The sequence below is a fragment of the Clytia hemisphaerica genome, unplaced genomic scaffold, assembly GCF_902728285.1.
Source record: "Clytia hemisphaerica strain Z4C2 unplaced genomic scaffold, Clytia hemisphaerica genome assembly, whole genome shotgun sequence".
Lineage (NCBI taxonomy): Eukaryota > Metazoa > Cnidaria > Hydrozoa > Leptothecata > Clytiidae > Clytia > Clytia hemisphaerica.
The window spans coordinates 1,621,160-1,648,701 of NW_027103994.1; the positions used below are offsets into that span (position 1 = coordinate 1,621,160).

Here is a 27,542-nt window from a genome sequence, read left to right on the forward strand (position 1 = left end):
TTTTTTCTATTCATCGTATCACTGTGAACATTTTTTCTTAGTAAATTTAAAGCCTATGTGTGAAATTTGTAAGTTATACCGTAAACATTTATCAAGAATCAGAAGTTTGAAAAAAAGTAAACAGAAAAAAAGAAACTTCAAAAATTCTAGGGTTGCGGTTTTTTCTGAAAAGACCCTGTAATTGATTATATCAGTTTCTTTTCCAGGAACCTAGCTCATTGATTGACCATTTTTATGAAGCTGTTCAAACTGGTAATCGAGAGATGGCTGGTGAAATTGTCAAAATTGCAATCAAGAAGGATGGATACGGTTTCAATTTCCTTCATGATAATTTGTTGAATTTCACAAAAGAGAAACTGCCATCTTTCAAGGCTGCGTCGGTTACCAAGAAAACCCATGTCTCTTTTTCTGTAAGTACTTTTTCTATGATTTATCAACCATTTGATATTTTGTCGGGTTTTTCCCACTGACCTTTATATACCCTTTATAGACCAAGCTATATCTGCCATCTTTGATCGGATTTTTTAAAAGTGTTTCCCGCGAAGAAGCCATTGTGCAGTGTTGAAATTAACATCTAACGGGCTACATCGTCATAAGTATTCGAGGAAAAGTAAATCTAGCGCTCTCGATGCGTTTACACCGCTATTGATTAGTGCTGCCATTAGGGTACCAATTTAACTCCGATCAAAGATTTTGCTTGGCTGAGATTGAATAACTTGGTGCAGGGTATATTAACGTCGGTGGTTATTTCAGGAAAAAAATAAGCAGTTGTTGGGGATGTTTTCTACAAAAAATTAACTTTGTTTGATCATCACGGTGTGTCGTTCAGAATACAAGCGTATATGATGACTTTTTGGTTATATCCAGGCTTTTTTTATTGAATTGTTCACTTGGTTCATGACTTTCGCTTTTAGCGCTTCTTTTAAAGTAAATATTACATTAAAGATTTAAAACAAAAAATTTAAAATTATTCATATTTTCGTATTTAATTACGAGCAGATTGCACCGATGTTTTGCGCTTGTATCAATCCTAACGCCAAATACCTTCAAGAAGTGTTGAATGTCCATGATGACATCAATATGTCAGACAACGCGGCGAACAGACCTATTCATTATGCTGCTGCTTGTTCAGGCCCTGGACCATTGAAACTCCTCATTTCAAGGTTTGCTATGGATTATTTTTTTCGCCGTGTTAATAAAAATCAGAAAGTTTTCAAGTTTCAAATGTTTTAAAATGAAACTCGACGTTTTTAAGTCTTATTAACATCATTAGTAGTTCTCATCAAAAAATCAATTCCTTTAAGGAAGTCTAGGTTTGATAGCTTTTTTTAACGGTAGCAGGTCGTATGACATGTAATCCATATTTCTTTAGTGGCTTTGATAACATGGCATGGACCAGGGGTTTAGGTACCCCCTAAGAAAATAGGTACCCCCTAAGGAAATAGGTACCCCCTGAATTTTAGGTACCCCCAAACAACAGATGTTAGTAGGTACCCCCTGTGATTGGTACCCCCCTGTGACTTGACTTGTTTTTCTGTATATGTCAAGAAATGAAAAAATTGTATATTTTTATAATTAAAAAGAATAATGATAGATAGATAAAAGCAAGATATAAAATATAGTTTCCCAGCCCCCAGACCTTACTGTATAAAAGATAGGTACCCCCAGAGATCATAGGTACCCCTGGAAATTAAAAAAAATCCAGCCCCCAGCCTTTTTCAGGAAGATTTTGGTTGTAGGGGTCATTCCATGTATTCCCCATAAGAATCTAAACGTGCGATTGTCTTGCTTTTAAAAGTGCCTGAAAATGACTAAAATGTTATCTCTTAAAATCTTCTGTTCTTCCCTTTACGTCCTTCAGGGGAGCTGACGTGACCATCCCGAACGGGCAAAAATTGACACCACTCATCATTGCTGTCAAATGCAACCGTGTGGAAAACATTGCAGTTCTGATGAGTTGCAAAGTGGCTCAGAATGAAGATAGTGATGATGGTGAGGATGAAGAAGATGAAACTACTAGTGAAAAAGGTACATACAGACCATGTTCAGACGTTACGGTTTCGTATAGCTCCGGTATGATTTTCGTTACGGATCGAGAGTGTTCATACTGATTTTGGAACGTTTCGGAGCAGTTCTGTTCAGATGAAGATAGTGGAATGAAACTGATTGGATCTGTTTTGCTTTTGTAACGTCTTCATTTTTTGACGATTCAAATTTTCACATTCGCACAGTGTTTGTTCTTTTAAAAGAAAAAAGTTACCTTTGTTTGTTGTAGATAAAACTGACGAAGCAAACACACCAATGAAACCTAAGATCAACATCAACGCTAAAGACAAGAAAACATTCACTGCTCTTCATCATGCAGCTAAACGTGGATTTAACGTATGTAGCAAGTTATTAACAACCTCGTCCGATGTTTTATTTACTTTGCTTGTTGACACACAGACCTGTAAAACTCGAACGGCTAGATGGCGTGCTTTTACTGAAAATTCTGCATTGGTTCGGTAGGAAGTTACTACCGAGGTTACGCGATATTACAATAGAATTTCCAATCAGAAGCTTCGCGGCTTATCAAAAAACATTTTATTTGCGATATTCACTTATTTTTGCTTGGCAAAGCTTGAAGCACTCCTTCTAGCCCTTCGGGCTTTACAGAAATCTCGGGTTGACTTCGAATTAGACAATTCTAGAGTTGGAAAGAGTCGATAGAGTCGATTTTTTTACTTGGATATACAAATTTCAATTGCTTTCACGGGTTCCACGGCCAGCTCGCTCAGCTACTTTAATGGGATAAACTTTCGCGGGGATTAAATTTCGCGGATTTCGCGGATTTGGGTGTCATCCGTAAAATTAAGTCCCAACGGAAATTTGGAAGGGTCTCATCCGCGAAATATTTCTAAACAAAACTCAAAATATGTCAAATAAATACTATTTCAATGTCTACTTGCATCAAAGAAGCGCAAATAATGCGTATTTCAACAACCAACATGCATTATTTGACAGTAAAAGTCACAAAATCGTGAAAATATTGCCACCCAATAGTGCCAGCCGCGAAATTAAGTCCCTGCGAAATTTTATCCCGTTAAAGTATCTTTGAACTGTACGGAACATTCAGTCCAATGCAACAATATTATTGCCAAGATCATAAATTTCCTATCTTTTTTACTTTTTATCTTCTCTTAGGACTGCATTAAGGTATTGCTGGAACACAATGCTAATGTCAATATCAAATCAAGTGCTGTTCAAGAGAATATGACACCACTTGGTTTGGCTGCAGCCAAAGGACATTACGAAACAGTCAAATTCCTCCATGAAAATGGTGCTAAACCTGACCTGAAAAGTATAAAAAAATTTTCTTCCTGAAAATAGAATTTGTCTAAATCCTTTGATCCTATATGTTCTTTTTAATTTGAAATGCAAGAATGTTGTGTGGGAAACCTTTTTACAATATATTGGTTTACCGAATTTAAAGGAATTTTGATTTCCCAAAACCTATAAATGGGCTTTTCCAGAAAAGATTTGAATATGGTGGGGGGGGTGTTGGATAACATTTTTTGAAAATTCCCCCCCCCCAGACAGCAGGTCTAACCCCCTGGACTTGCATTTGTTAACCCATGGTCAACAATTACCCTCAAACAGACAAGTTTACCCCCGGACAGGGCAAATTTTGTAGATTTTCCACTAACCCCCCTCCTTGACACTATATCCTCCAGCCCCATGTACGGACATTTTCCGGAAGAGCCCAATATTCTTGTTAACTTTGATTTTTCAAAACTTATAAAATATTATTAACTTACTAAATAATATAATAATATATTCATTATATTCATGACGTAATGTTTTTTACGGAAATACCCCGGTTTTAGCCAGTAGTGACAAATTTAAAAACTAGACAAACGTTGTATAAAATTTGCCACTATTGGCAAAAACTGGGGTTTTTCCGTAGAAAACATCACGTCATGAATATCATGAATGTCCTATTCTCTACTGAAAAACATTTAGCGAACTTTAATTAATTTCCTTATCTCTAAAGTGTGCCGAAATAAGACAGCCCTTATGTATGCATGTATGAACGGACACAGTCAAATCGTGGCTTACCTCTTACGTATCGGCGTTAACCCGGATGCGCGAGATAGCTCTGACAACACGCCGATACATTATGCGGCCGCTTACGGATGGTATCATTGTGTCAAGTTATTGTTAGAGGGTGGTGCCGATGCAAACATACCAAATAATTGGAAGGTAATGCATAACTTTTACTTTTAATAGGAATTGAATAATAGACTCCTCTCAAAATCTAGTCTTGAGTTGTTTATAGTATAGTAAGCAGATATTGAATAGGTAAAAGTTGGTTATTGAGATTTATTAACCCGACTATTTGATGTAATATTCATCAAGATACATGATGAATTTTATGAAAATGTCTCTATTATTCTTTCCAAAAACGAAACCTGCCATGCTTTTTAATACAGCTGACGCTCTCTAATTCGACGTCTACTATTCGATAGGCTCCTTTATTCGATGAAATTTAAAGTCCCCGTCAGCAAGAAACTCTCATAAACGACGCTCCCTTATTCGTTAAACTCCCTTATTCGATCGAAACCAAATTTCCCTCGAAAATCGAATTAGAGAGGGGCAACTGTATCTCAAAAGCAACAATATATTATTTTTTACTCCTTTTACTTTTTCATTCTAGACAACACCTTTAGCAGTTGCGTTAATGAAACATTACATTGAAATCGGTGATTTATTGTTAGACGCTGGTGTTGATGTAAATTTTGTTGACGAGAACGGCTTGACGATCCTGATGAAACATTTAACTGGAACGCTGTGTGAAGAACAATACACACTTGTCAAACATCTGCTAGAGAAATATCATGCCAATCCTCAGTTGACAGATGGCTCAAGTTCTAATCTGGTGAGTGACGGACCGTAGTGCAGTGGTAAAGCATCCTGCTACGGTGTGCAAGGTTGTGGGTTCAACCCCCAGCCGGGTAATACCAAAGATTTCCAAAATGGTACTTGATGTCTCTCTGCTTGATGCTCAGCAATTAAGAAAATGATCAAGGGTAAGTGGAGTAATCCAGGGAGAAAGAGTGGCGCCTACCCCTACCTTCGGGTGGATAGCTATCGAAAGATGAGCCTTCGGGTCGCCTCCGGGTCGCCTCCGACTGCGATCGCAGACTTACTTAATGCTGTTTCAATGTTCATCTAACGTACATTACGTTTCTATAACGTACAAGCTGAATGTTGAAACATCATTCAATGTTTGCTAGCTGCAAAACCTCGAAAAAGTTGACGCGAAGGAAGGGTAGAAACTCTTGCCTCAAATTGTTCTACTTAAACTTCCTCTGTTTTGTTTAGAATAAAGCTTAGGCCTCTAGTACTTTTTTTTATTCTTTGATATTTCTCGGCCTTAACTCACAACCTTGCACATCGTAGCTAGATGCTCCATGATTGAGTTTAAAGCCTTTAACGGGCTAGAGATGAATCTTCAACTTTCTCAAGCAAAGAAAAATGAAACCTGAAGATTTGTGTCTCATTTAGAATGACGTTTTTAACCTATTCTTTTCTTTGTTTTCGTGCGGCAAAAATTTTCAATTTCCCATCCAGGAGTATCGTATATAACTCCTGCGGGGCGCTGAAATCAATGACCATGCTACGATTCTCTTCATATTACATCAAACTCAAATCGATCATCATTTTATTGTGTTTTCTCTTATGTATTTCAGTTCCATTACCTAGCGCGATCATCGATCTACACCAATGTTTTGTATGAGCGATATCAAACCATTGACAAAGAAATGATGAGCATCTCAATAAAAATCGCTGAACTTTTGTTAAAGGCGGGCGTTGATATCAACGGAGTGAGTGATGAGGGCGTTACGCCCTTAATTGCTGCAGTTGCTAATGTAAGTAGTATTTTTGAGATTTATTTCCACTTGATTCGGAATTTCGTTTTGTTAATGAAACCTATATAATATAGTATATACATAGTATATGTATATACTATCGGGGAAAACCGGAGAAGTGGGCGAAGAAAAGTGACGGTTTTCTCCGTTCAATTTTTGCAAGGTATTAGTGATAAAGACCATGATCAGACGATCTCGTATCGCTCCCGTATGGTTTTCGTTACGGATCGAGAGTGTTTATATTGGTTTTGGAACGTTTCAGAGCAAGAAAACGAAGCAATTCGGCTCCGCTAAAAATAGTGGAATGGAGCCTTTTCGATCTGTTTTGCTTTGTAACGTGTTTTCTTTTGGCGTTTCGAATTTTGACGTTAACACAGTGTTATGGAACGTTTTAATTTGGAACGATGTGGAGCCGTAACGTTTGAATATGGTCCAAATATATTCGAGTATTGACACCTAATTCAATTAGTATTTCTTGTTATTTTAGGAGAACTTTCCACTGGCTGATTTTCTTCTTGAGAACGGCGCATCTGCCACTGTTGGGAAAACGGAAGATGATAATAAAACTGTATTACATTTCATCGACCAAAACTATGACAAAGACCTGTCTGCTTATGTGGTGGTAAGTTTTCTCAACCTCGTCTCCGTCGCCTGTGTACACCGGTTTAATATCGAAAATAACGTTTATACAGTTGAAGCTCTCTAATTTGACGCTCTGCTATTTGATAGACTCCCTTATTCGATGAAATTTAAAGTCCCTGTCAACAAGAAACTCTCATAAACGATGCTCCCTTATTCGATGAAAATCCAATTCCCCTTGAAGATCGAATTAGAGAGCGTTAACTGTACTTGGATACGCCCGAGAACACTAAGGTTGAAGTTTTATTTAATTTGCTCTTGTTATGAGCAAAATTTTTCCTGGTGGTTCTTTATAATATTGTATGTCTGGTTTACTGTTCTCAGTTCAAATAGATGAACAATTGCTTGCCTTCTATGTTACTCAAAGATTCACTTTAAAAGCCAAAATAACTTGGTTGGAGAGACATGTTTTTTGAAAGTAAATTTATTTGATTGATTTTACATCTAAAGAAAATTAAAACAAGTGTAGTAAATCAATGCCATAAGAGTGCTCGATTAGTTAGGAACCAGAGCCATATATCAATATTTTAAAAGTTATCTTCCATTAAAACTTAAAAAGTGCATCACTCTGAGTTCCGTGCTCTAATGAAAGTTAGAAAAATCTTATATATAAGGATCAAAACACAAGTAATCACTTTCTTTAGTTCACTCATCTCTCTTAACCATACACTACACGCTTTTTTATAAGAACATCCAAAGCCTTAGGACTTTCTTAACTGTTTGAGTTTTAAGCCTAAAATTGTTCCTAACATGTTCTTATTTTCGCCAGTTTTTATTATTTTTGTCAATTTTCTTAAGAAATTCGGTGTTTTAAGATTCCACAAAGCCTTGAAATGTTCTTAACATGTTCTTAACATTCTGGCCATCAAAGCCTTATGTTCTTGTAAAAAAAAAACATGTACATACACAAATAGAAATGCAACATTCAACAAAGGCACAAATATGAATAAGGGACACGGCAAGATGAAGACAGATCCTAAAGTCAGACGCGGCCTTGTGTATGCACCACTGATCTTTATATACCATGGACCAAGTTTCTCAACCCTGGCCCAGCAAAATTTTTGATCAGAGTTTTTTGAAAATTGATACCCTAAATGGCGGCAATACTCAATAGCGGTGCAAATGTATCGAGAGCGCTAGATCTACGTTCCTTTGAATACTTATAGATGTAGCGCCGTTAAGGCCGGTTTCCACTTGCCTGCGCTGCGATCGCATCTTTTGGCTTCAATCCTTTTTGCTTGGAAAAAAGATTACGTAATAAAAATGTAGCGCGCGCTAGAAAAAAAAGTTGAACACATTTCAACTTTATCCATCCGTTACGTTACGTCAGATCGCACCAATGGAGTTGCTTCATTTTTCTTTTGACCAATAGTGGGTAAGCTCTGTTCGAAAAGTGCAATCGCAGCGCGCGCAAGTGGAGACCGGCCTTTAGACGTAAATTTTTAACACAGTCTTCTTTGCGGGTACCAATTCAATGAAAACTTCGATCAATAAAGGTCCGTGGTAAGCACTATCTGCTACTCACGAGTCATCTTTACCAGAAAATCAATGTAATGTTATAATACTGTATTACTTTTCTGTAGGATAAATCTTTCACATCAAAGTCAAACGAGGAATCCGAAAAACGTGGAAAGATGTACAACCATGCTCAACTTGAGCTTTTGAAAAACCTTCTCAAGCATGGGGCAGATGTAAACAGTATACGCAAAGACAAGCATTCGTTATTCACGTTCGCTTTATCCCAATCCTACTTAAAAATCTGTGAAATTTTGTTGGACGACCCGAACATAGACTTGATGGTGTACGAGAATAAACACGGTCAAAATGTTTTACACATGATGTTGGAAAAGCTGGAGCCAGAGGACAAGAAAACTTTTCAATTGTTTCATAATATTCTGAAAAAGGTATCTCACGTAGTCTTTCTTTCACAAATTATCTTTTATTTCAGAAATTTCAAAAACCTGTCGCGATCTTTTTCAAATTGTCGCAATCTTGAACAGCGATAGTTTGAGAATCATCGCATGCCATATAAACATTATGCTCCATACCGCGAAATTCCTATAACTCAAACAAATTTGTGTTCCCCGTGCGTGTTCGAGCTGTGGAGACTGTAAATTATATCAATTTATATTATTTTCTTTTTCATCAGTGTAATTTGACCAAGGAGTTCAGCAACAAGGTGGACAATAATGGTTTCACACCTTTGCTATCATTCGTCTACAACATTGCAAGTAAAAACCAGATGAAGAGAACTCTACCGCAGTACACCAAACTTGTTAAAACTTTGTTGACAGAATGTTTCGTTGATACCGATATTCTGGTTCAAAAGACGGCAATGGGACCTGACGACAAGGTTAGTTTTCTCATTAGATGCTGGTTAGATGCTACACGGACATTCCTCAAGGTGTCCTGTAATCTACCGGTCAATGTTCTTAGCCAAATTATTACTTTTCTAATTATTAAAAATAAATAAAAAATGTCACGGTGGAGTGTGTTGGTTTGAGTTTTCTAGAGACTTATTATTAAGCTGCGCATTTTTCTGATAGTTGATTATTATTAAAAATATTTCTTTTTCAAAAGTCTTTTGTTGATAGTTTCTCTTTCCAAATTATTTTCTCAAAAATGTTTAATTTTATTATCAGGTAGGTCCATAAAAGTATAGCTGGTGATATCAAAATCAAAATCTTCTTAATTTTATATCTTCTACTAGCCTGCTCTACAATACACTTTGTGGCCTAAACCCTCCCTGGATTACGAAAAATTAGACGAAAATCAAGAAAAGTTCAAAGGTTACAACAGTTTTGGACAAATGAACATTTTCCATTTACTTGCTATGAAGAATATCAGCCGAGAAGTTATGGAGGTGTTTTACAAACATGTGCCCAAAATTGGTGAACTCCTGAATGCCAAAGATCTTCATGGTCGCACCCCTTTACATTACAAGCTGATGAATACTACCAATTACACGCAAGACTTTTTGGATCATGGAGCGAACGTTGAAATAGGGTCAAGTAATAAGGAGAAAGATGAACTGGCACCTACTCTAGTGATTGCGATGAAATCTTGGATTAAAATCACGAAAGCAGATGAAATTGATGAGGAAGAAAGGTTAGTGTCTTTATTACTGTAAAGAAAGATTTAGTCTAGGAGAGTTTCCCCAATATTTTCACTATTGACTATCTTACAGTGGTAGATCAACTGAAACGCTTGAGTTAGTGAAACTCTAAATTCCGTGACTATTTTCAAGAAGAAATCATAAATAATTTCCTTTTTTCACCTGTTAGTTTTGGTAAAATTTTGTTGAGAAGATCTTTCATAACAAAAATAATGTTTTTGCTTTTTTTTTCATCAGATTTGGTGGTTCCTCTACAGAAGAAACAGATGACGGCTTATTAGCAGTATTGAAAGAATGCAAAAATGTCAACCTGGTTGACCAGAATGGAATGTCTGCTGCACATCACGCATCGCTTAAGAAAAAGCCTTGTAAGTTTTCCTATACATCGTTAAAAGCTTCCAGATTTATCAATTGAACTCTAGACATTTTCAAAACACCAAAAAGTAAGCAATTTTAAAAGATACGTCACGCATCTGATCATAGATCTACCGTATATGATATCCCCTTCAGCAGCATTGATATCATAAGGACAAAGTTCCAGATATGCTTAGATATTCAGTTTCCATCATTACTTTAACCCTATTATTATCAGGCTTTTTCGGGTTTTGTATTCTCAAGGGTCACCCCCCGGTGTTTTCCACCAGCCTTGCATAACTTTTGATCTAGAAAAGATTTGGACTTGAAACTTGGCAGAAATGTTTTCTACCATAAAAGGAGTTAATAGAAAAAAATTTGGGTTGATGACGCCATCATGAAGCTGATGACGTCATCACAAAGTTTCACAATTATCGCTGACCAATGAAAAAGTACTATTCAATAAATTAGCAATTAAAGTTGAACGAATGGAGATTTTGCAAGCCTGTTTTGAATTTCTAAAAGCAAAAAAGAATACCTTTAACATAATTTGCCGGTTTTTAACATACTAATAAAATTAGGGTTATATTAAAAGTCAGAAACTTTCAGAGTGTTACAAAACATTTTCAATGAGCTTATTAGCAAAAGAGTGCCAGCCTGGTGGAACCCCCCCCCTGATAAAAATAGGGTTAAGGAATAATCAGATGGTTTGTACAATTTTGCATGTGGGATCCTTCTATTGTCCTGAGCAAAATTCTTAAAATATTTTTACCTAACTATTTTCCAAAGGTTAGATATTTAAGTTACAAGTGTTTGGCTTTTAGGATGAAAACAATAGAATTTGAACGTAAGAAACGTGTAAGAACAAGAACCCATTTGCAAAAATATCAAATTTGGAAAATTGTTACACAATTAAATACTTTGAAGTTTTACTAAGGACCACAGAAGATTTCTGTAATCTAAATATCTCAAACCATCTGATTATCCCTTTAAAGACTCCAGAATCTTTTATCAATTGGATCTTGAACATTTTTCGAGATACCGAAAAGTTTGCAAATTGAAAGAAAGTCAATCTATAAATGAATCTTCATATTTTCTTATAGCTGTCAGCAAGAAAATTGCTATTTTCAAACGTCTCTTGAAAGCTGGTCTCGATGTGAACGCGCAAGATGACAAAAATGGTCGCACAGTGTTACACAATCTAGTAATGCTGGCATCAGGTGATTATGAAACAACCAATGAACTTGAAATATTGCTGATATCTCATGGTGCACTATTAGATGTTGAGTGTTCGCGCGGCCGCTTCCCGATTCATTACGCATTCTTTGACAAATCAAACAGGTAAGGGGGTAATTGCTTTTTATTATAAACATACTTTCGTGTTTACGTACGTGTTTCACAAAGCCGATTTTTCGTAAAAGTAAACTTTTTATAAGGCTGGTGTCATTTGATGGTCCTGTATGATCCCTTATATACATTTAAACGCTAAGAATCGATATAATGGAAAAAAGCGGGTAGAGGAAATTTCGTTTCGAATAGTGCCCGACGTTTTTGACATTTGTCTGCTTGGTCAAATAATTAATATATAAAGTTCTTCCGTCTCAGTCAGACGGATTTCCGTTTCCAGGAAGATACAAATAAGGCTTCTCTTTCTTCAAGCTCCACAAAATTATGCAAAGTTTTAAAAATTGTTGTTTAAAGTCCGATTTCCAGCCTGGGTCAAAAAAATGTGCTTTTACCACTATATAATCAAAGCGATGCGAAGCTTTGGATATTTTTCAAAGAAGTATTCTACTTGGTTGATTCTTGATTTTATTTCAGCAAGAAATTGGACTCGACAAACATTTGCGATCCCATGTCTCTCATTCATCTTTTGTGTACTGAATACAACCAATCTAAATTCAACATGAAAGATTACGTCAGTCATCAAGACAATGAGGGGAATACGCCGCTGCATTATGGGTGCCAACGTGGTGCGACTATCTCATGCATGCAGTTGAAAAAGGTATTTTTGAGAAATTGTGGAGTAGGTAGGCCGGTTGGCGGACGGGGTTATTCAACAAAATTTTAAGAATGTGTTCGTCAATTTTTTGCGTAAAATTCCGTCTCAGACGAAAAATGTTGTTTTGACTACTGGTGATGATGCCTTCTGTCATTGCTCTATCAGTGGATCAGAACCTTTTCGCACGTTGGTCTTGACTTTTATCTTCGTGTCCCTTACAAATGGAAGACAACCCCCGTCCCCTTGTTTTAGCTAGTTTATGTATGTGTGTTTTCCAGCGACTGAGACGGTTAGGGTTCGACTTGGCTAGATCATGACAACTGAGGACGACGCTTAATCAGCATTTTTACCGTCCTCGATTTTGCGGGTCAAAAGCTTTAAGTGGACACTAGGCTAGTCAAAACTGAGTTTCATTCCAAATCGCTTCAGTCAATCTGCTGTCCTCGAAAAGTGCAAATACTTAAACTCGCTAATATCTGCCACCTGGACAGCACATGGGAAATTTTGTTTGCTTTTTCTTAGCTTGGTGCAGACGACAAGCTGACAGATAAGAATGGAAACACGCCTTTGGCTATTGCATTGAAAAACAAGCATCATGGGTAAGAATCAGTCGGAGATCAATTTTCTAAAATTGTTTTCTATTATTAGTTTAGTATCGCCCGATTCAAAAGTCAGTTTGATACCATTTTTGAGAAAAAGTCACCCTTGCTTCTAGAACGAAAGATAAAGCGGGGGTTCGTTTTATAAGCAAAGCTGATATTTCCAGTGCCGGGTATGTCATGCCTAGCTTCCCAGTTAGCCTGTAGACAATATTGTGATGCAACACGACGGCTTCAGAAAGCCCGTTCTTCATCGAGAAATATATTCCGATACTTAACTTCGCTAACAAGAGTGGCTTGACTATTATTTTCTTAGCACTGCTATGATGATGCTTCAAGAGGGTGCTGACCCACAATGCAATATATACAAACGCGTAACCAAGGAACAGATAAAACAATACGAAGAAGGCATATCATCCAACAAATATAAATGGGATTATTCGGCTGAAAAACCTGAAGACTTTTTAGTTTCTGCTTTTGTTTTCGTTTTGATTCAAGACTGGAAAGATTTGGCTTACATCATGTTGGAAGTGTCAAAATTGCCAATGTTCGATGCTATTCAGGTAAACCATTGTGTACACATTTTAGCGGGCGCTGTTCTATTCACTGATCTCTAACTATTTGACTGGATCGGGCTTCCCATTTTTAAAAGAAGCATGTCAAGTTTTAGAACTGGATAGTCCGCTATCTTGTGTTGAATTCTATTTTGTTCGAACTGAGCAAGCAAGGAAAGAAGGCCATATTAAACGCTAATTGTAATTCTCAATACTCGAAATGGGCTTTTCTAGAAATAGTCCGTGCCCCCCCCCTGTTGAGGATATCGGATATCCAGGGGGTTAACGATTTTTGTTCAAAAGTAGATATCCAGGGGGTTAAATATCTACAAGGGAGTAGATATCCAGGGGGTAAAGTGTCTTTATAAGTAAAAAATACGATATCCAGGGGTAAGCATCTTTATAAGAATAGATATCCAGGGGGGTATTTACTAATAAAGTATACTTCGAAAAATCAATATCATCAACAGTGGGGGAAAAGTTTTTTCTGGAAAAGCCCATTGTGATATATTGGGGGCTACGTTGGCTCCTTTGCTGTGATAGTTGATTCCCCGTTTAAAATGAAAACTTTGCTTTGACTGTTTTTAATAGGCTGGTATTTCGGAAGAGAAATTACACTTGATTTGGACGCTCCTTGCAAAGCATCGAGAATACAAGGCTACGGGTGTAGACGAGGAACGAAGAAACCTTTTACATCTGTTGTGTATACACGTCTCAGATAAAAGTCTAGCTTTGGATGACGAGGTGAATACCTATATCTATATTGACGATACCTTTAAAGGCTTAAAGGGAGGGAGGAAACTTCTACGGGGAAAGCTTTCGTCAGGGAAATGTTTGTCATTTTTTGTAAAAATCTTTTACGCATGATCAGAAAATGTTACCGTCCGGAAAACTTTATCAGAGAACGGAACGAATGAAATATTTCCATATTGTACGTTGAAATTTTAATAGGGGTGGGTGTCTACTTGGTGCGCCGCAACAACTATAGCAACGTTGTACAAAATATTATTTCTTTTTCTCGTAATTTACCCTTCTTGGCCCCGGTCCAGTTGAGATGACCAAAATTTCAATCAGGAGTTATATAGATAAATTGAAAGAAGAGAATTAGAGAGTGGACTAATTCAAATTTTTGAAATGTATTTTCTTTCAGGACTTTAGCGGCTTCTCTTTCAACGAAGAAACAGGTTTATTGGAGAAGGAGATACCTAATAGAAAGAAAACATGGCTTGATGTATGTATATTATCAAAAAATCGTCATTAAGTCTTTATTTTAGTCGCCAAAGCAAAAAAACCGTATATTTTGTCCTTCATTTCTCTATTGCTCTCTACTTCATTGTCACCATTATTTTGACTTAGTCATCTAGTCAAAGGTTAAAAATGTTGTCATAATTTTTTTTCGGAAATAAGGCTTTGGGACATCCCTGTCTCACAGTCCCGGTGGAATTCCATAAAAGTTCCTATTGAAATCCCAATTTGGATCGAGATTCTTTTGTTCCAAGGTTGAAAAATCCAATGGGGATGGTTTTGGAGTGCAATTTTTAAACATTGAATGCCGAGTGGGGATGAAATCAAAGTCAATTTCCCAGTGGGGCTGAATTTCCAGGGTATTTTCTCACCGGGGACGAAATCTTTGCCAAATATTCCAGTGGGGGCTTGAGTCTCAGCAGGTCTGTGACACAGGCGTGTTTTGGGGGTTGTATGTCTACTGAGACAGATAAAGTCTAACACTTATCGAGAATTAAATTTTCCAAACAGGTTGCCAAATACTTAATCAATTGTGGTATCAATATCAAATCTGCTGACTCAACGTCATCCTTACCCATTCATTACGCTGTTGAAAACAATTTCCCGTCAGCTGCTCTCCTGGTTAAACTAGCACCCAGTCTGCTCAATGTTCAAGATGGACGTGGACGAACGCCCATCGTTCGGGCGTTATTAAATGGAAATGTAAAAAGTTCTTATCCTATCTCTCGGTATGCTCTTTTTTACTCTAGACGAGGAAAACTTCCTTGATTACTTTGCTGTATCTCCTATTCTTGCAAATTGCTAACTTTGAACTTTTCAAGGCATTTTTAATCTGCTGTCGTTAACGTTCCATCACAGAAAAAAATTGATATCTCTTGGCTATGCATTTAGAAGTTTTGAGACCTCTTATGGTTTTGAAACATCCATGGCTAAACGAAAACAAATGTTATTAAATTATAACTTATTTCCAAATTCGAGATATGACCAATTTCTAAACACTGTTCCAATTGCTAGTGTGAAGGTTTCGATCACAGAAACATTGCACCGCAATGGACTGTGTTCGAATCCCAAGCACTTCCAGGCAGGCTGATAATCGAAGTATGGGTTGACGCAAGTGAGCTTAGTAAAGCTCAAATTGCAGATGAAGAACGATAAACTCCCCACACGATTTTTTTTTTAAACATCCAAATTTTTTGAAGCCTTCGGAGTTCTTCGGTACTTTTGAGATATAAGCCTTAAAAATGTTCTTAACATGTTCCTATTTTCACCATTTTGTGGGTATTTTGTCTGTTTACCTAAGAAATCGGGTGTTTTGGATTCCCCGAAGCCTTGAAATGTTCTTAACATGTTCTTGACATTTTGGCCATCGAAGCCTTATGTTCTTATTAAAGTTTGTTCTTCTAAAATACAATGTGTGCACGGTTCTTTAAGTACGTTACTTGAATATCTCAACTCCGACAACCAGATATATTAAACGTCAGATAATTCCTTATCACAGATATCTTATATAAAACACTAGATAGAGCTACTCCGCCCCTATTTGAATCAAAATAATTCGCCATCTTTGATAAGTAGACCATAGTTCGGTGCCGGCAATTTGATCCATCAAGCTTATCTTTCGCCTCGTCGCTTCGCGCCATTCAGGTTTTTTTGCTTGGTTGAAGAAATTGCCGGTACCGAACTGTGACCTAGGGTGACATTACTTTCAGCAAAGATGGCACATTATTTTGCTTTACGTACCGTTGCTTGGGAAATACGGAGTAACTCTATCTAGTGCTTTATATAAGATATCTATGTTCCTTATACTTTAGGTTCCTGATTGAAGATCAGAAAGCTATTTTGAACGTGGCTTTCAGAAATGAAAAGGGTGAGGCGACAACGTTGATCAATGAATGTGTCTTAAAACAAGACACAGTATTATACGTGGGAAATCATGATAAGGAAATCGGTTGTTTGGAATATATTTTAGAACATGGTGCTGACGTTGATTTTGTTGCCGGTGACGCCGATGTAAGTTTGATTAATTGGGCTCTTCCAGAAAATGTTCGTACATGGGGTGGAGGATATAGTGTCCGGGGGTAGTAAAAAATCTTCGAAATTTGCCTTGTCCGTGGGATAAACTTGCTCTGTTTGAGGGTAATGCTCTGTTTAAGGGTAATTTTGTGTGTCCAGGGGGTCAACTAATAATGCTTCTCCGGGGGTTAGACCTGTTGTCCGGGGGTCAAAAGTCACAATGCTCGAGGGTAATTTTCCAAAAAATGTTATATCCTCCACCCCTCATATTCAAATTTTCTTTGAATAATAATTTCTTTCTGGAAAAGTCAATTGGGTCTATGGATTATAATAGGTGGTTAATGTCTCCTGTTGCTCCCAAAAAAAATTCATTGTCTTCCTGCCTATTGTCACATAAAATATATGTAAGGGATTCTTAGTGTGCACTCCTCGTTTTTTGTTGTTTCTATAAGAAAATTTTTCGAATTCAATAATTTTTTGCTTTTGAATACAAAAGTATCGCATATATTATGGAAATATTATGTCGATTTCGAAAATATTTTAAATTTCACTTTTATTATCAATGAACGCTAAAGCATTGTTACCTTTTGTCTATGAATTTTGTCCAAATTTTTTAAAGTATGGTCTAAAAACAGCTAAAAACCTCTTATAACGAGTCACTGATGGATTGCGTACCGATGATAGAAGACTTATTTCGAATCGAAAAAATAAATTTTCAAAATATTTTACTTCCTTTACATTTGATATTTTAAGGGTTGAAATGAGGGACTTTCTTAAGGCCGGTCTCCACTTTCGCGCGAAATGGGCGACAGTTTTTTTGTTAACCTTTTTTGCCTGAAGAAAAGATTACGTCATAAAATAGTTTCGCGCAAACAAAAAAGTTGAAGGAAGTTCTACTTTTTTCACCCGTTACGTCAATTTCGACCAATAAAATTGCTTCATTTTTCAACCGACCAATAACCTTACAAAAACGTCAAAAAGTTTTCGCTCATGTTGCGCGAAAGTGGAGACCGGCCTTTATTTGAAATATACCACATGACACAACATGACGAATAGCACTGTTGATAGTAAGATAGTAAAAGAAATATAGTTTTTTAATCCACATAATTGCGAAGATGGTACCATGGGTCTCTACAACAATCTAAACGTTATAAGCTGGATGTTATTTCCCGGGGTACTAGGGTTGCAAGATGACCGAGGGTTGCCGCCCGATTTTCGACCCTAGGACCCCTACCGGGACTAAAAAGGAGAAAACTAAGGAAAATTTTGTGAATTTCATGACCCTTATTGGGACAAATTTGACCAATTTTGAACAAATTTCGATATTTCCATTTAAAAATAATTTGAAATTTTCCGATATCTCCAACCCTTAGTGGGACTGAAATTTAATTTTCTGATTTTCCGGACCCTTAGCGGGACTTTGGAAATCCAAAAAGGTACCCTTAAGGGCGGCACATACCGTACCCTCCATTTGCCTAAGAACCCCTCCCCCCCCCGGTGTCATTTATACCAATGTGTTGTCTTTTAACTTTCAGCATGATTGTACGGCATTGATGTTAGCGATCAAACTGAATTGTAAATGGACGGTGGGGGTTTTATTGAAACATGAACCAAACCTCGATCATCAAGATCAGAAAGGATTTTCTTACATTCACGCATGCGTACAAACTTCTGACGTAAGTGACCAAATGGCTTGGGAGTTTCTTTGTGGCTTTTTATTTTTTTATGTACTGTATTTACGGAGCTTAAATATAGCAGTAGTTATAAAAAGTAGAAAAAAAGGTCTAATCTAACAAGATTTTCGAACAAATACATTCGAAATTATAGCACGAAAGCGGCCGTAAATAGTCAACCTCGTCTCCGTGTATCCCAGGCTTTAATAAAAAGTGGATTTGAATAAAAAATGACTCAGTAAAGAAATTATCATTATTCTCAACTTCAGTTAGAATCTGAGAGTGTGTTTGTGTCAAAACGAGGCTTAAAACTTAGGGACAGGCTGGTGATTTAAAAAATGGTCAAAATTTTGCACACTTGCGTTCCTTGGGTGAATATCTGGGGAGGTTTTATTCATTTTTTTTTTAAATTTTCATTTTAAGGGTGTTTAGCCCAAAACGAAGCTAAAACATTTTTTATATATCAAAGATTTTCTGTCACAACAATTTTTTAAGAACATGAGATTAAATTTTGGCCAAAACCGAATAACAGGTTAAAAACAAATCTATCCTCAGACTAGATAATAATCAATAAGTGAATAAGGGAATCATCTTAAGAACGTTTTAAGAATATTTTAAGCCTGAAAATCACGACCAACCGAGACTCAAAAATTAACTGATTTTCAAGAAAATGCACTCTAATTATCCTTCCGTTCACCTTAAAAATTTTTGTTTCTCCATAGTACGCCTCCCATGAAGATGTCGAGATGTTGAAAATTCTGGTCAAAGCCGGTGCACCAATGAACTTGACCAACAACGAAGGTCAAACACCATTTGATATGGCAAAACAACAGCCGTCAGGTATCATGGCTAATAAACTGGCAAAGTATAAAGCAGTGGTATGTAATTTCTAGAATAAACAGTTAAAACTCGAAACAAATTCTCGAGAAACTCAAAAAGTTATCAAGAAGAATATTCAATATATCCTCCACCCCTCCCCCGATGTACCGCCCACCGCCCATGTACCGCCCACCGCCCATGTACAAAAGTTTTCTAGAAGAACCCAATAGTTGATATTACGATTTACTTTCTAAACCATCATCAAGACTCAGAGACATCATTATACACCTTTTCGAACGTAGTCGCGCGGTCATGTGCATGCCACTTAATTATTTAATTATCCCCCTAAACTAGATCCAATCTTTTTTTGACACATTTTTCTATTGTCTATAAGTGCGAAAAAAGGACTGGGACGGTTTTAGTGGGATAAAGCGGACAAAAAGAACGGTACGCGGCAATTAGCGGCTATGGTCGAAAAGGTGTATTGAGAGGTGGAAACTAACATTTAAATTATTTTCTGGCGAGGAGCTAAGTTTTTTTTTTCTCGTGTGTTGATAAAGTCTTTTAAAACCAATCAGAAAGCTTTATTTATCATCCCCGTTTCGGTTTCTCAATAATGGTTTCAACTAACGAGGGCACGGTTTACGTGAATACGTGCATGATTGGGTATTTTTTGTTGCATGAATGCGTAAAAATGGAAAGGAAAATTCGGTGAATATGTTAAGTGAAATAAATTGCGTGAATTTTTGAATTTTGTGAAATTTTAGAACAATCCACGATTGTCACGAAAATTTCTCTCTGACTTTGAATTTGAAAATCATTGTGTGAATAGTGTGAGTTTTTGGTCACATGAAAAATATTTTTGAAATCTTTGAACTACGAACTACGTACAAAATTCTTAGCCCCTTCTGAGAATTCGAATTACATGGGTTTTAAAGAGACATAAAAGTAGTAAAAATGTAAACATTGCGTGAACCACGTGTCATTAAAGAGAACAATTACAATCGTGTGTCCAAAAAAAACTTTGTAAAACAATAGAAACAATCAAAATCAGCCATATTTGTTTTCATTTTGACATGTGACATTTCGTTAGTACTTTTATGTCCCTTTAAACTGTATATGCATTTATTAATTTATTAAGTGAAGGAATTGTTTTTGAATCATAGTGTACACAAGACCTTATGGAAACAGACAAGAATTACGATCGAGGTTTCAAATTCACCAAGGAAGATCCATTGAAGGATATGACCTTTGATTACAAAGCAGATCACAAAGCAGAAATTGAAGACAAAATTGAAAAAATCGTGGAGGATTATCAAGAGTGGAGTGAAGTGGATCATGAAGCTAAAAGCAACATTGAAGGCACTGATATGTAGGATTCTTTCAAATTTTTTTCATTTGGCACCTTGGGTGGATTAAATTTGAACTGGTGAATTATTCCATGCCAATTATTTTGAGATTAACAACTTTTATAAAACTGTGCTTTCTCGGTCGAAGATTCGTTAATGAAAATATTTGTGGAAAAACCTTCCAACACTTGACAGAAAACTCCTCAACTTCTCTTCTATTGCCCAATTTCCTACGGTGAAGGCTTCTTCGTAAAAGCGAAAGACATGTATCTATTTTTCGGATCCGGCATGCGGTAATAGTGTCAGGACCTGCAGGCGACCTGGTAGGGTTGGGTATGGGTGTGGTTTGGGTGTGGTTACGTATCAGATTGGCTAGGAATTTGGTTATTATCAGTTAGGGTTAGGGTCGGAGCTCGAAAAAAGCACTCTTTTGTGATTTTCTCTTAATACAGTCTGGTCTATAGTTTGTACAATATAAATAGCCGTCAGAAACGCTCTTTCGGCATGAATCTGTGGCGCAGTGGATAAGGCATTGGGTTTCAAAACATCGGAACTTTGCATTTAGTGGGTTCGAATCCCACCAGTGGCGATCTGTCGGTAAGTCATTCAGTAAGTTAGAAAACATAGTAAATAACTCACACAGAACCAGAAAGTCAGAAAAACTACGAACAAGAGACTGTAAAGTACGAAATAAGTCCAGATCTGTCTTTCGTCTTTACGAAGAAGCCACCACCATTTCCTACTGATAGATTTAAATTTGGATAAAAATAATTTTTTTCTTTCTTTTCTTTCTTTCATGCAGTGAAGTATACATCGACCCAGTCAACAACAAACCTTACGATACAACTTTGATCAAAGTGAATATTGAATTTGGTCGATATGGACTCAATTCATTCTACAAAATGCAGGTACTTCCAAACTGAAAATATATCAAAGTATATAATGTAGACCAAATAATCCTAGATAAATGTTAGTTTTTTCTAAAGATAGTGTTTATTGTTTTTTTAATATTGGTCTTTTCCAGACATAGTGCGTGCCCTCCCTGTTGAGGATATCGGTTATCCAGGGGGTTTAATGCTATCTGGATATCAAGGAGGTAGCACCTCATGAATATCCAGGTCGTACAGGATAAAATGTCTGAATATCAAAATGCCTGGCTATCTATCCAGCGAGTACAGGACAAAATGCCAGGATATCCAGTGGGTGCAGGACAAAAAATGCCTGAATATTCAGGTTGTACAGGACAAAAAGGCTGAATATCCAGCTGGTGCAGGACAAAATACCTGAATATCCAGGTTGTACAGGACAAACAGCCTGGATTTTCAGAGGGGGCAGGACAAAATGCCTGGATATCCAGTGGGTGCAGGACAAAATGCCTGAATATTCAGGTTGTGCAGGACAAAATGGCTGAATATCCAGCTGGTGCAGGACAAAATACCTGAATATCCAGGTTGTACAGGACAAACAGCCTGGATTTTCAGAGGGTGCAGGACAAAATGACTGAATATTCAGGTTGTACAGGACAAAATGCCTGAATATCCAGGTTGTACAGGACAAAATGCCTGAATATTCAGCGGGTGCAGGACAAAATGCCTGAATATCTCTAGGTTCTACAGGACAAAATGGCTGAATATCCAGGAAGTACAGAACAAAATGCCTGGATATCCAGGTTGTACAGGACAGAAAGCCTGAATATCCAGCGGGTACAGGACAAAATGTCTGAATATCCTGGTTGCACAGGACAAAATGCCTGAACATCCAGCGGGTGCAGGACAAAATGCTTGAATATCTCTAGGTTCTACAGGACAAAATGCCTGAATATCCAGGTTGTACAGCACAAAATGCCTGAATATCCAGCGGGTACAGGACAAAATACCTGAATATCCAGGTTGCACAGGACAAAATGCCTGGATATCCAGCGGGTGCAGGACAAAATGCTTGAATATCTCTAGGTTCTACAGGAAAAATGCCTGAATACCCAGATTTTACAAGACAAAATGGCTGAATATCCAGGAAGTACATAACAAAATGCCTGGATATCCAGGTTGTACAGGACAAAAAGCCTGAATATCCAGCGGGTGCAGGACAAAATGCTTGAATATCTCTAGGTTCTACGGGACAAAATGCGTGAATATTCAGGTTGTACAAGACAAAATGGCTGAATATCCAGGAGGTACAGAACAAAATGCCTGGATATCCAGGTTGTACAGGACAAAATGCCTGAATATCCAGCGGGTGCAGGACAAAATGTCTGAATATCCAGGTTGTACAGGACAAAAAGCCTGGATATCCAGCAAGTGCAGGACAAAATGCTTAGGTTCTACAGGACAAAATGCCTGAATATCCAGGTTGTACAGCACAAAATGCCTGGATATCCAGCGGGTGCAGGACAAAATGTCTGAATATCCTCAATGCTTCTATCCACTTGGAGATCCAGGATATTAAGGGGGTTATTTTTAACCCAGACATCCAGGGGGGGGGCTATGGAACTCGAAAAATGGATATCCTCAACATGAAGGTATGGAAGATTTCTTGAAAATCCCGTTCTCTATTCAGTGATGACACTAGGACCTGGTTGTTGAAAAGTAGATCACTTTAAATCCCGGTTACCGCTAGTCGCTATTATATTTCGATAAGTTTATCTCGGCGATTAACTTCCGCTGTTCGAACGTCAAATTAGATTAGCGTGGATTTTTGCCTATGTTTTCACGAAGCTCAACATAGTCAACTACTCTTGTTTATTCAGAAATGAGAAAGATGTCTCTCTATCCTTGCATCCAAATTCGTTTGGTCTTTTCTTACAGGTCATTCATCACAAAGCGAAAGGATTGTACATCTTATTCAACCGATGGGGGCGTGTGGGCTTATCTAATGGACAACACCAACAAACTCCCTTCGACACTGCCGAAGCAGCCACGAGTGAATTCAAAAAGATTTTCCGCTCTAAGACGGCTAACGAGTGGAGCAGAACCGATACGTAAGTCAAATTTCTTTTTTCACAATGATATATCAATTTCAGAAAAGTAGAGTCTAAATCAAATCTACTAATAGGGCTATTCCAGAAAAATATTTACGCTCATGTAGAGGAGGTCATTTTTGGAAGGCCAGACCCTTTGGATTTTTGCCAAAATATTCATGTCCACCCTTTGATTTTTAAGCCAATTTTTGAGCTACCACCTTGGATTTTTGCTGAAAATTCAAATACCACCTGGATTTTTCACTCATTTTCATTGACCCCCACGGATTTTCTTTAATTTAAGGGGTACTCTCCTGGAATTTCAAACTTCCAGACCCCCTGGACGTCACTCCTCCTCAATATAGGGGGTACGGTTGTTTTCTGAAATAGCCCATTATAGGTGAAACCAATCTCGTATCCAGAGCATCAGTTTTTAATTTTAAATAATGGACGTACATTTTTTCGTGAGAATCGTCAAATCAAAAAGCGAGCTAAAGGATTGGATACGAGTTTGGGATGAAACGATAGGAACGGCTCTACTCTACTCTACTCAACTGTTATGACGCCCCACTGAAAGGGTGGTGGTACACCTTTCACACCATTTTTTATTACCCTTCCACCCGGTTATTAATTTTTAAAAGATTTTCGGATCCGCCCTCCTCCCCCATTTTTATAAGGACCACCCCCGCCCAGTTTATTTATTTATTTATTTTTGGACCTACCCCAGTGGGGTGGAGGTCCTATAAATTAACGTCCGTTCGTCCGTCCGTTCGTCCGTCCGTTCGTTACCAGCTTTTCTCGAGATTTTCAAAAAACAATTTTTTTGGGCAAATTTGGGCCAAAAAACGGCTAAAGAACGGGTTTTTTGGACTTTGTGAAAAATTGAATCATTAACTTTTTTAGATTTTTTGCATGAAAGTAGGGTACCATCATAGGTAAAAGATGGCTCAAGTAGATTTAAAAAAAAAAAAATTTGTTGACTCAAAAAACGTATGTTTATTTATAAGAATCACTATTGATAAGCATACATCAATGTTCTTAGCCAAATTACTCAATTTTTTGATGAGATAGATGTTTTTTTGCTCACAAAGTCTTGAATATGAAAGAATATTTCAAGAGCATGAAATTTTGGTTTTTAAACGTTTTTTTTTATAAGAATCAAACGACTAATTTTAATAGATTGTCACTATTTGTGTTCTGAATGATTGTTTAACGTTCATGCTCACGTAGATATCAATTATATATGGGTTAATTGCATAACCAGGTAGGTCCATAAAAGTATCACTTGTTATTTTATTTATTTCTTCTAAATACTTCGACCTGGGGGGGGGGTACATAGGCAAAAATAAGGGTCGGTTTTTCACCTTTCAAAGTCTCTCTAAGGGTCGGAAAAAGCAGAAATTTTTAAATCAGTCTCTCTAAAGTTCGGAAAAGTCATGATTTTTAGGAATTTTTTTTTTATTCTTGAGAGAAAAAAATCGTAACAAAGTCTCTCTAAGGGTAGGATTTTTTTTTAAAGTGGAAAATTTTTTTCAAAAAGTCTATAAGTAAAAATCAGTCTCTGTAAGGGTCAAGGTTTGGAGGTCCAGCACGCACATACCCAGTATCCCTCAACTTTAGTACCCCCACCCCGGGGCTTCAACAATCACTCTCGTTCCTACTGTCCATTACTTTAGGCGTACAAACTTTCGCGAGCAGAAACTTTCGCGAGTACGAAAAATCGCGAAATTCACGACATTTACTTTCGCGAATTTAACGGAAAAATAATTTTCGCGAGCATAAACTTTCGCGAATCAAGACGTAAAATTGAGAATTTTCACATAAAACAATGGCTTAGAGGGACAAATACTTCTTAAATTGGCTTGAAACATTTGTCCTTTGACTTAATAGTCTTTTAGCAGGCAAAAAAGTACCATAAAAGTTACATTTTATTCAAAGTTTGAAGTTTTACAGATTTTCTATTTTTTCAAGAATTTTTCGCGAGCATAAACTTTCGCGAATGGCCCTACCTAGAATTTTTAAATACATTTACTTTTGCGAAAAGGGCCAAAATTCGCGAAAATCGCGAAAGTTTCTGCTCGCGAAAGTTTGTACGCCTAAAGTAGTTGATAGCGTTCTTCAGTAAAATCTAACGAAAAAGTGACGCAAGTGGCTTTGGTACGAAACCCGCTACTTCTAGGGGCCGTCCACATAGTACGTACGCACTAAGGGGGGGGGGGTCTTCTCAGAAGCGTATGCTTGCGTACATGGGGGAGGGGAGGGGTCAAAGGAAAATGTACGTACGCAGAGAAAAAATTTTCATAGCCCTTTTTTGCTTGTTTTTTACACTTCTTATACGCATCAAGGAAAGGAAAAAGTTTCTTAATAAACATTGAGTTTGATGTATGAAATAAAGGTCTGAACCAAACGATTTGAATTAAAAATTTTCTTAAAAGTTTTTTTATCATCAACAGGTTCGAGAAGAAAGCTGGGAAATACAACTTGCTGGCCCGAGAAAAGAATCCGGAACGAATGAAACGGTTCCACAAGCAAGTCCTGAAACCTTTCTTAGACAAATCGTATTTGAAACAACCGAATGTTGAAGATGGTCTTGTGGAAAGTCGATTGGACGAGCATGTTTATCGCTTCATGAAGGACATTGTAAGTTTTGATTTGTTGCATAGAGTTTAGAAATTGGAAGAAGTGGCAGCTAAAAGTTATTATTTTTGCTTTTAAAATTTAGCGCGAAAAGTTATTATTTTTGCTTTTAAAATTTAGCGCGAAAATGTTACAGTAAGTAGGCCCATGAACATATAAATGACTAGACGTCCATTTTTTTGTATTTTTGTAGAAAGCTATGGTAGTCTCGTCGTTGCCACGTTAAAGTCTTAAAATTAAACTATAGATTTCGAAGATGAACCTCCGGGGACGACTTTACTAACTAACAGCGACAATACTTTCGCTAAAAACCTCAGTGACTTAGCTATTTTCAACTCTTTTATTTACGTTTTGAGAAAAATAAGAGAGGCAAAATACTTCGTCAGCTTTGTAGTAGCAGTATAAGTAGTAAAGAAGCTGATTGTAAAAACATCTCAGCCTAAATATTCAAACTTTTAACCAAAAATCTGCTGGTGTCTGTAAAAAAGAATTTTCAAATACGAAGTTGATGAACTTGTATGTTGGACCTACCCGGAGGTCCTTTAGATTAACCTTCCTTCGTTCGTTTGTTTATTACCAGCTTTTCTCGAGATTAGCTCATTAGTTTTTTCTGATTTTTTATGCAAAATGGCAATGCCTAAAATGTGACGGAGCCCGATTTTTCGAAGCAAGTTTTTTGGCCAAATTTGGTCCAAAAACCACCCAAAAATAAGGATTTTTGGACTTTTTGCAAGATTTGGTCATTAGATTCTTCAGATTTTTTTCCCGAACGATAATAAGGTAATGGCCAAAAGAGGGTAATGTGTTGTAAGTAATGGCCGAAACGATTTTTCCCGGAAATTCTTATTCGCAGTAAAAAACCCTACGTGGCTTTTCTCCAAGCTTGCTTCAAGTCAAAATTACGATATTCTGAAATCATGAGCTACTGAAAATTCATGGGGATGCGTGCAGCCTAGTGAATTGTTTAGACCTAAACCATAGATCAAACAAAGCACATTCAAAACTCGAAGATAAGCAATTCTACTCTCTGCAGTTCTCCAATTATTGTGTGTGAAAACAAGGAAATGACTTTTTTTAAAGCTAGCTTCAAGCCAAAATCACGAGCTTCTACTGCAAGTAGATTTTTCTCGCTAAGATAGTAGATCAAACAAAGCACATTTCCAATTCGAAATTTGCTTGCGGACAAAAGTATTGTTTTTTTTATCACCATTTAACCATTCAGTGATGACGTGACGTGCTTTTTATTTGATTTTGTGTTGGACATTATTATCTTTCTTTTTTACAATCAGCACCGAAATAATTGGCACAAAAGGAGGCACAAAACTTTGAAACTGCAAGTGATTTTTAAGTGCTTTGAAGTACAGTTTGGAAGTAGATTTTTAACTTTTTAATTTTAACACTAGACTTAAACCTTAGGACCTTAGGATCTCAGGATCCAAAAGCTCAAAATATTCCAATAAGGCTGAGAATATAGCCTGGAAGCCACTTAACCCCTCCCAAATCGAAAAATCCAATGAAGCAAAGTGGAAATACTGAAACTGCAATTCTCGCCCGACCTTTAAATTCTGAAAAACGTTAAAATACCCAAAATTGCCAATATATATCGGCGCTGATTGTAGTTCTATTTTTATCTAACTCTCGTAATCAGATAGGTCCATTCAGCATGAGGCTTGTT

At 37.1% G+C, this 27,542-nt stretch overlaps 1 protein-coding gene across 2 annotated transcripts in view; it reads left to right on the top strand.

Moving 5' to 3' along the window:
* The window catches only part of LOC136811276 (poly [ADP-ribose] polymerase tankyrase-like), a 46,987-nt gene that overhangs the window by 11,135 nt on the left and 8,310 nt on the right, over positions 1 to 27,542 (top strand). For both annotated transcript variants that reach the window (XM_067067889.1, XM_067067890.1), the window contains exons 7-33: positions 207 to 410; positions 1,000 to 1,163; positions 1,862 to 2,028; positions 2,276 to 2,382; positions 3,184 to 3,340; positions 4,034 to 4,242; positions 4,697 to 4,918; positions 5,733 to 5,912; positions 6,400 to 6,534; positions 8,135 to 8,455; positions 8,701 to 8,904; positions 9,262 to 9,659; positions 9,904 to 10,034; positions 11,124 to 11,361; positions 11,842 to 12,025; positions 12,545 to 12,621; positions 12,938 to 13,184; positions 13,767 to 13,919; positions 14,326 to 14,406; positions 14,931 to 15,148; positions 16,232 to 16,430; positions 17,969 to 18,109; positions 18,829 to 18,984; positions 20,092 to 20,297; positions 21,077 to 21,182; positions 23,079 to 23,251; positions 25,684 to 25,870. In XM_067067889.1, coding sequence (XP_066923990.1) covers positions 207 to 410; positions 1,000 to 1,163; positions 1,862 to 2,028; positions 2,276 to 2,382; positions 3,184 to 3,340; positions 4,034 to 4,242; positions 4,697 to 4,918; positions 5,733 to 5,912; positions 6,400 to 6,534; positions 8,135 to 8,455; positions 8,701 to 8,904; positions 9,262 to 9,659; positions 9,904 to 10,034; positions 11,124 to 11,361; positions 11,842 to 12,025; positions 12,545 to 12,621; positions 12,938 to 13,184; positions 13,767 to 13,919; positions 14,326 to 14,406; positions 14,931 to 15,148; positions 16,232 to 16,430; positions 17,969 to 18,109; positions 18,829 to 18,984; positions 20,092 to 20,297; positions 21,077 to 21,182; positions 23,079 to 23,251; positions 25,684 to 25,870 — 4,965 coding nt within the window. The remainder of the gene's footprint in view (positions 1 to 206; positions 411 to 999; positions 1,164 to 1,861; positions 2,029 to 2,275; positions 2,383 to 3,183; positions 3,341 to 4,033; positions 4,243 to 4,696; positions 4,919 to 5,732; positions 5,913 to 6,399; positions 6,535 to 8,134; positions 8,456 to 8,700; positions 8,905 to 9,261; positions 9,660 to 9,903; positions 10,035 to 11,123; positions 11,362 to 11,841; positions 12,026 to 12,544; positions 12,622 to 12,937; positions 13,185 to 13,766; positions 13,920 to 14,325; positions 14,407 to 14,930; positions 15,149 to 16,231; positions 16,431 to 17,968; positions 18,110 to 18,828; positions 18,985 to 20,091; positions 20,298 to 21,076; positions 21,183 to 23,078; positions 23,252 to 25,683; positions 25,871 to 27,542) is intronic.